At 38.7% G+C, this 8,534-nt stretch overlaps 1 protein-coding gene across 1 annotated transcript; it reads left to right on the forward strand.

Annotated features, from left to right (window-relative positions):
• Positions 1-2,824: 2,824 nt before the first annotated feature.
• LOC136991624 (tigger transposable element-derived protein 1-like) lies at positions 2,825-4,714 on the forward strand. The gene has a single exon (XM_067294599.1). The coding sequence runs from the start codon at positions 2,825-2,827 to the stop codon at positions 4,712-4,714; it is 1,890 nt and encodes a 629-aa protein (XP_067150700.1).
• Positions 4,715-8,534: the final 3,820 nt, after the last annotated feature.

An 8,534-nucleotide genomic window follows, 5' to 3' on the forward strand; every position in this document is an offset into this window, starting at 1 on the left:
TCTCTTTATTTCCTGGTTCTTTTGATTTGTATGACTTTTGAATGAACATTTTGTGGTTCACTGTGTTTTGCAAGATATAACTCAGTTTTCTTCATTAATCCAGCATTTTCTCCTTAATTCTTTTATGCTTTCATTTAATTCTAACTTTCTATATAAAAGGTTTTTTTTATTTATGGAGACCTGCAACCTCAATGTGTTTTCATCTTAATGTGGGCTGCAAGCATCACAAAGTTTTACATTCAACTTAAAAGAAATTCCAGATGCCATCTTATGGTTAGGCCTCTGAGCAACCTGACCCCAGCTGCCTTAAGTGATTCTTCTAACAACAAAAAAATGACCTTTTTTCTAATCAGATCATTTCACAGATCCAGTTTAGACCAAAGTAAATTACCAGCTTAAAAGGCACAGGCAAAGGCACCTCCAACTTCTGTGAAGAGGTGAAGAGGGAAGGGACAGGAACATGTGACTTCCTAGACAAAGGAAGGATGGAACTAAAGGCAGATCTTAAATTCTTAAAGATTCATAACATCAACTCACACCTTAGATACAGTTTCCTTCTTGAGAAAAAGAACTTCAGTTTTAGCCTTATATTTATTTATTTTTCCAGTAAATTGAATCAGCTAATCACTCAATTTAAAGTTAGTGTCTATCATCAGATCTTCACTAAAGTTCTCACTACTTTGTAGAACTAAGTCTGAGAGAGGGTAATTTCTCATAGGTACATTATCACATCAAGAATAACAGAAATTCTCCATATTGTTTAAATTAGAAAGTCCCATAAAGAGTACAAATACTACATGAATTATCTCTTTAACTACCTTGTACAGATTTATGTCTTCATTTGAAACTGATCATATAACCCTTAAAGTGTGGTTTTTCTTCTCCAGACTGATTTTGATCCAAACAGATGCTACTTTCTACATTTCATTGTTTTTATTCCTTTACAGTTTATCACATTACTAATGTACAGTTTTACTCTATCCTTTTTGATTTTATTACTGTTTCTCCCAAATGGCATTTAAGAGCACATTTCATGTGTAGACACATGTATGTGTCTACATATGATGACTTCAGATTATGTTGTTGTAGTGCTGGATTGCCTCAGAGAAATCTTAATGTGTATTTACTGCCATTGCTAGCTTTTTGATCCCTCCAGCAATTCCCTGTGGCAGGCTGCAGAGAGCAAAAGTTTCCAGCAGGTTAGAAGTCTGGCTTCCCTTATCCCATCTTTGATTTAGGAGAAAGGCAGTAACAACAGTTGCAGGAAACAAAGAAGTAAGATTAAGGCTGGTTTTGAGGACTAACAAACTCAAGGTTTGAGAGTGACTTTTGATGTTACATGTTTGCTCTGATTCAGATACTTTAGTGGTTAATACTGCTTTATTTCTACGGAGTCACTTCATCAATTTAACTAGTTTTTTAAACTACTTTTTATTTGAAAGAGCATGATATACAACTGAATTGTGTTTGATGATAGTGTGCCGTGAATTTATATATGTGCAGATCCATGAGGCACATACTTGGCATTACCTTTCCTTAATGCCTCAGATGATTATCCACAGGACAGGTTCACAGACCTACATTTCCTGTATATCACATGGGAGGTGTTGTGAAGTGCTAGGTATCTACAATTGGGATTCATGAGCAAACACAAGCTGAGCAGAGGTAAACAAGGCAATGAGAAATGCTGAGATGTGCTTCTGAAATTTATGCTTCTCCTTGGGGTTAGTTGTTTACCCTGGAACCTGAGATTTGTGCTTATGTGAGACAAATTTACGCATCACATCTCCTCTGGCTTTCAAGTGCTTTTAAGTGAGGAAAAACTCATTCTTTGAAAAGGAGGTGACAGTGGCTCCTACCTTATTAAATACAACAGCATTATTTAAGGGAAGACTTGAACTCTAGGACTCCCTCTGCCTGAGGAGGTTTCCACCCCTATTTCCCACCTCTCAGGAGAGTGACCTGATCACTAAATTAAAAGCTTGACAGATTTGCAGACCATCCCTGTTGAAGCTGCTATACAGGAGAGATTGCAAAACTCACAGGGCTAAAGAGAGAAAGCAAGATTCTTCAGGTGGAGGAGGCAAAGGAGATACCTCTCATTCCAGTCCTTGTTGCCAGGATTGTTTCTGCATTTTTATTGAAAAGTTTCTGGAAACATTACTGGAGTAGGATGGGGTCGGGGCGTTGTCAGATTCTTGTATATCTCCCAGCTAATGATTGTGCTACACAATCAGATTCCTTCTTTTTATACCCTTTTTAACGCCAATATTCTTGTCTGTTTGATAACCCAGTTTCAATAGGATGTAGGCAGCAGATGATTTAGGCACTCTCTGGGAGGTCAGAAATGTGGATTTGAACATTCTTGGAACACAGGAGAAACTGAAAGCAGTTTTCCCACTTCAAAGGTAAGTACAGGCATACCTTGTTTTATTGTGCTTTGCAGATATTGCATTTTTTACAAATTGAAGGTTTGTGGCAACCCTCCATCGAGCAAGTCTGTCAGTGCCATTTTTTCAACAGTACATGCTCACTTCGTGTCTCTGTGTCACATTTTGGTAATTCTCGCAGTATTTCAATCTTTTTCATTATTATTATGTCTGTTATGGTGATCTGTGATCAGTGGTCTTTGATGTTACTATTGTAATTGTTTTGGGGTGCCATGAACTGTGCCCATATAAGACAGCAAACTTAATCGATCAATGTTGCGTGTGTTGTGACTGCTCCACCAACCAGCCATTCCCCCATCTCTCTCCCTCTCCTCGGGCCTCCCTATTCCCTGAGACACAACAGTATTGAAATTAGGGCAATTAATAACCCTACAATGGCCTCTAAGTGTTCAAGTGAAAGGAAGAGTCTCACGTCTCTCACTTTAAATCAAAAGCTAGAAATGATGAAGCTTAGTGAGGAAGGCACGTCGAAAGACAAGACAGGCCAAAAGCGAGGCCTCTTGCACCCAACAGTTAGCCAAGTTGTGAAAGCAAAGGAAAAGGTCTTGAAGGAAATTCGAAGTGCTACTCCAGTGAACACACGAATGATAAGAAAGCGAAACAGCCTTATTGCCGATATGGAGAAAGTTTTAGTGGTCTGGATAGAAGATCAAACCAGCCACAACATTCCCAAATATTTGGCATTAAGCCAAAGCCGAATCCAGAGCAAGGCCCTAACTCTCTTCAATTCTGTGAAGGCTGAGAGAGGTGAGGAAGCTGCAGAAGAAAAGTTTGAAGCTAGCAGAGGCTGGTTCATGAAGTTTAAGGAAAGAAGCCGTCTCCATAACATCAAAGTGCAAGGTGAAGCAGCAAGTGCTGATGTAGAAGCTGCAGCAAGTTATCCAGAAGATCTAGCTAAGAGCACTGATGAAGGTGGCTACACTAAACAACAGATCTTCAATGTAGATGAAACAGCCTTCTATCGGAAGAAGATGCCATCTAGGACTTTCATAGCTAGAGAGGAGCAGTCAATGCCTGGCTTCAAAGCTTCAAAGGACAGGCTGACTCTCTTGTTAGGGGCTAATGCAGCTGGTGACTTTAAACTGAAGCCAATGCTCATTTACCATTCCGAAAATCCTAGGACCCTTAAGAATTATGCTAAATCTACTCTGCCTGTGCTCTATAAATGGAACAACAAAGCCTGTATGACAGCACATCTGTTTACAACATGGTTTACTGAATATTTTAAGCCCACTGTTGAGACCTCCTGCTCAGAAAAAAAGACTCATTTGAAAATATTTCTGCTCATTGACAAGGCACCTGGTCACCCAAGAGCTCTGATGGAGATGTACAATGAGATTCATGTTGCTTTCATGCCTGCTAACACAACATCCATTCTGCGGCCCGTGGATCAAGGTGTAATTTTGAGTTTCAAGTCTTATTATTTAAGAGATACATTTCGTAAGGCTAGAGCTGCCATAGATAGTGATTCCTCTGACGGATCTGGGCAAAGTAAATTGAAAACCTTCTGGAAAGGATTCACCATTCTAGATGCCATTAGGAAGATTTGTGATTCATGGGAGGAGGTCAAAATATCAACATTAACAGGAGTTTGGAAGAAGTTGATTCCAGCCCTCATGGATGACTTGAAGGGATTCAAGACTTCAGTGGAGGAGGTAACTACAAATGTGGTGGAAATAGCAAGAGAACTAGAATTAGAAGTGGAGCCTGAAGGTGTGACTGAATTGCTGCAATTTCATGATAAAACTTTAACGGGTGAGGAGTTGCTTCTTATGGATGAGCAAAGAAAGTGGTTTCTTGAGATGGAATCTACTCCTGGTGAAGATGCTGTGAACATTGTTCAAATGACAACAAAGGATTTAGAAGATTACATAAACTTAGTTGATAAAGCAGCAGCAGGGTTGGAGAGGATTGACTCCAATTTTGAAAGAAGTCCTATTGTGGGTAAAGTGCTATCAAACAGCATCGCACGCTACAGAGAAATCCTTCGTGAAAGGAAGAGTCAATTGATGCGGCAAACTTCATTGCTGTCTTATTTTAAGAAATTGCCACAGCCACCCGAGCCTTCAGCAGCCACCACCCTGATCAGTCAGCAGCCATCACCATCAAGGCAAGACTCTCCATCAGCAAAAAGATTACGTCTCGTTGAAGGCTCGGATGATGGTTCGCATTTTTTAGCAATAAAGTATTTTTTATTAAGGTATTTACATTGGTTTTTTAGACATAATGCTATTGCACACTTAATAGGCTACAGTATAGTGTAAATGTAACTTTTATATGCACTGGGAAAGCAAAAAATGTGTGTGACTTGCTTTATTGCGAAATTCACTTTATTGCAGCCGTCTGGAACTGTACGCGCAATATCTCCGAGGTATGCCTGTATTTCAGTCATCAGGCTTCATTGAAACAGTGGGATCTACCTCTGTTCTTCTACTACCCTTTAAAAAACTGGGCACTGCTCACTTTTTTTAAGGGCAATTACCTTCAGCTAGAGAACTTGTGTTCTGATCCTCATTTATCTCTTCCCATTGCCTTTACAGAGGTCCAAAATGTTTAGTTTAGAAGTTCTGAATGATCCTGTTGGGGAACCTGAAATAGTTATTCTGAACCTGGTCCCAAGCCCTCTATTTGCACTGTCCTGTTCTAAGAGCTACAATGTATTAAATGTGTGTTGCAAATTTTTAAATGAGACAAAAAGGGTGAAGCAACAAATATTTTATGAAAACACTGTAAAAAAAGGAGATTTTTTTATATGAGACCTGACAAAAAAGTAATCTTCTGAAAAGGCTTGTTTTGTTGATTCAGATGATCATCCCTTATTTTCCTAGATAATTGTTCATTGGTAATATCGAGAAAGAAGTCTTACATTCTTTTTACAGAAAAGTGTAAAAGGATAACTAGGTAGAACTTAGTTTAAAAACTATTGATTATCACTTAAAGCCAAGGGAAGCATACAAATGTCACATTTGTTTTCAGGATGTGGAGAACCTGCCCCTTGTTCGGCTGTCTGAAGTACACTGGACAATAGCTGTACTGTGCCAAATGTTCACATTTCACATGCAGATACAATCTTTTTTTTTTGATCTGAGGACTACATAATAGCCTCCTGAACTAATCCCAGTTCCAGAAACTCTGGAGGAGATCCAAGGTTGGGCAGAAAATAATGAAATTCAAATCTCATGAAAACATTCATACATATTCTCCCATGCATATTCCTTAGCCAGCTTCTTTTTCTGTTTCAGCAAGTTAAGTAAGGTCTTTGTTATTGCAGGACGTCATCATGTGCAGTATTTAGCCATGTGTCTGACAGTCTACCAACTCGCCTTCAAGCCCCACTTTCAGACTTTAGCAGCATAGGAAATTATTCATTCTGGTCTGAGTTACAGCTGGTAGAATCTTCATTGCCAGCTGTCATCTGTCATCAGAGCTGGGTAAAAACTTCAAATTTATGTCTGTTAAAAAAAAAAAAAACTTTCCCAATAAGAATAATGCAACTATGCAAAACAAATATAATGGGACCTCTTACATATCTATGCTCAGTATGATTAAAAAAAAAAGAAGTTTATTATTTCCTTTGAAAGTCTGGCATATATACTTACTGATTTCTTTTAGAAAACAACATTTTTAAAATCTGTGGCTTGTTCATATGCACAGTAGAGCTCATGGTCAAGTGAGTGAATTATGAAGTATTCCATCTGAACACAATTGAAAGAGCTACAAATATACTTAAGTTGTATATTTCATTCATCCATTTTTGATTATGTATTCATTCATAATATTATAGTTATTCTTTAGGAAAGCAAGTATTGCTTATCCTTGAACCTATACCTTACATTTATAGGCTTACCTTCCGTTCTTGGAACAGAAAGGTTTTCAAGCATCTAGTTTGATAGATGAGGTCTATTTATTTGTTGATTCCAATGTCCAGTAATGAAAAAATTACATTAGACTGATTTGTGTGATATAACTAGAAGATATCCTTATTTAAACAGTTTTCAATCAACCAGTGAACTTCAAAAACTTTTCCAGGGAGATAGAGATTGTCCTGCATAGGCAATTTTAGCCTATAACTGTGTACTTGGGAGTAGACTGTGGGTCCCTACTGTGAAAATCAATGTTGTAGAAGTTGTATGAGGCTGGAATTTGAGGATCAAATTTTCAAATAATCTCAACAAAATAAAGAAGTGATCCAAAATAAATAAGACATACTTCAGTGAGACCAAATAAACAGGAATAATAAACAGTGCAATTATAATACTGGGAGTTACTAACCAGCCCTCAGTTCTTCAGAAAAGGGCCTAGAGGTTACAAACAACACATAAGTAAAAGAATGTCACACCCATATTGTGAGAAAAGGCATGGCTTTAGCCTAGTTTTACAAATACAAGGCAACACACAAAGTATTCCATCTGTTCTACTCATTACTTGCAAAACCTCTGCTGGAGAACTGCATTCAGTCCTTGAGCATCAGTTTAAGAAACCTTGGACCAGTTTGGGAAGAGTCCAGAGAAGAGCAACAAAGATAATTAAAAGGCCTAGAAAATGTGGCCTCTGAAGAAAGTTTGAAGGAGCTGTTTTAGTGGAAGAAAAACAGGTTAGAGGAGACTGTATAATGGCCTTCAAGTATATGAAAAGCTACAGCAAAGAAAATAAGAAAAAACTACTCTTCCTGTTCTATCCTACTCAGGGTAGAACAAGAAATAAGGGGCTTAAGCTATAGCAAGGAAGATTAGATTTACATTAGATATTAGAGAAAAAATATTACAGTAAGGCTAGAGAAGCATCAGAATAGGTGCTCTAACAGGGTATAAAAATATCCTTCTCTGAATACTCATAAGGACAGATTAGATGAATATCACCTGGTCAGGGCTAGGGATAGCTGCTCCTGGGTGCCATTGGACTACATAACCTCTCAAGGTCCCTTCCAGCCCTATTTTCTATTCTTCTCTGTACAGGATATTTTATCAATTAGAGCCATGTAATTAAATCCTGAATGATAAGGTATCCCATCTGGTAACAAAACTTATTCAATAGAGGGACAGCTATCATAGCATTTACTTGTGCTTCCACGTACATACTGCTAGTCTAAATCCATAGCAATTCAGGTCAAACTGGGGATCAGAGCCTATGCAAGTGCCATTCTGGGAGCCCTTGTTTCATCTGACTGAATAAAAATCAGCTCCTTCTCTCCCAATAATAAAAGCAAAAATGTGAGAGAAGGATAAAGCAAGTACGTATGATGTGACATTTCCACTAATTTTTGCCTGATCAACCATAAGATGTACATTTCCATTGTACAAAGTTGACTTCATAAATCCAATGCCACATATCTAACTGACAAAACTGCAGAGAAATACATGGCTTTATTCCATGTATCTTTCTCTTTCCTTCATCTTGTGACAAAGTTGTCTTGCTTCTTAAGTACAGCTTTAGATCTGATATTTCAACAAAGGCATATTTCATATTCATATTTACATTTGCTAGGTACTGTACTTATTCAAGGCTTGCCTAGAATAATGACTCATATTATTCCTTTATGTGCTAACCATGTTGTCTCTTGCTAGATAAGCACAGTCTGATAGACTACTGTGAAAATACACTGAGGAAAACTTGTATTGTGGAAGAGTAAGCACATATCTGTTAGGTTATGTGGTAAGGAGCTTGTCTCCAGAAGCATGAAGGAACACAGAAAGCAATGGCAAGTGGGGGAGCCTGAATGATACTCTGACCTGGCTGTTCCCAGGACCATCACAGGAGAGCACTCAGCCCATCCAGGGCTCATCTCCACAAGCAAAGAGGAGCTCAGAGACAGAGTGGCAAGTGGGGAACCCAAATTACCTCCTCAGAAAAGGGCTGCCCCTGTCCAGCTCCTCCCAAGACTGTCCCAGGAGAGCATCGCCCCATGGTCCAGGTGTGAAACCCAGGAAGGTGAGTCAACAGGAGCAGGTCCCCTGTTTGGTCTGGAGGGGGTTACTGTCTAGGTGTGGGTATGGGACACATTGTCCAGGGGAAGAGCATTTTGGGATTGTGCAAAATTTATTATGGGATGTTTCGGGATGGAACCAAAGGTGGAGAAAAGGAGAC

The sequence above is a fragment of the Apteryx mantelli genome, chromosome 3, assembly GCF_036417845.1.
Source record: "Apteryx mantelli isolate bAptMan1 chromosome 3, bAptMan1.hap1, whole genome shotgun sequence".
Classification (NCBI taxonomy): Eukaryota; Metazoa; Chordata; class Aves; order Apterygiformes; family Apterygidae; genus Apteryx; species Apteryx mantelli.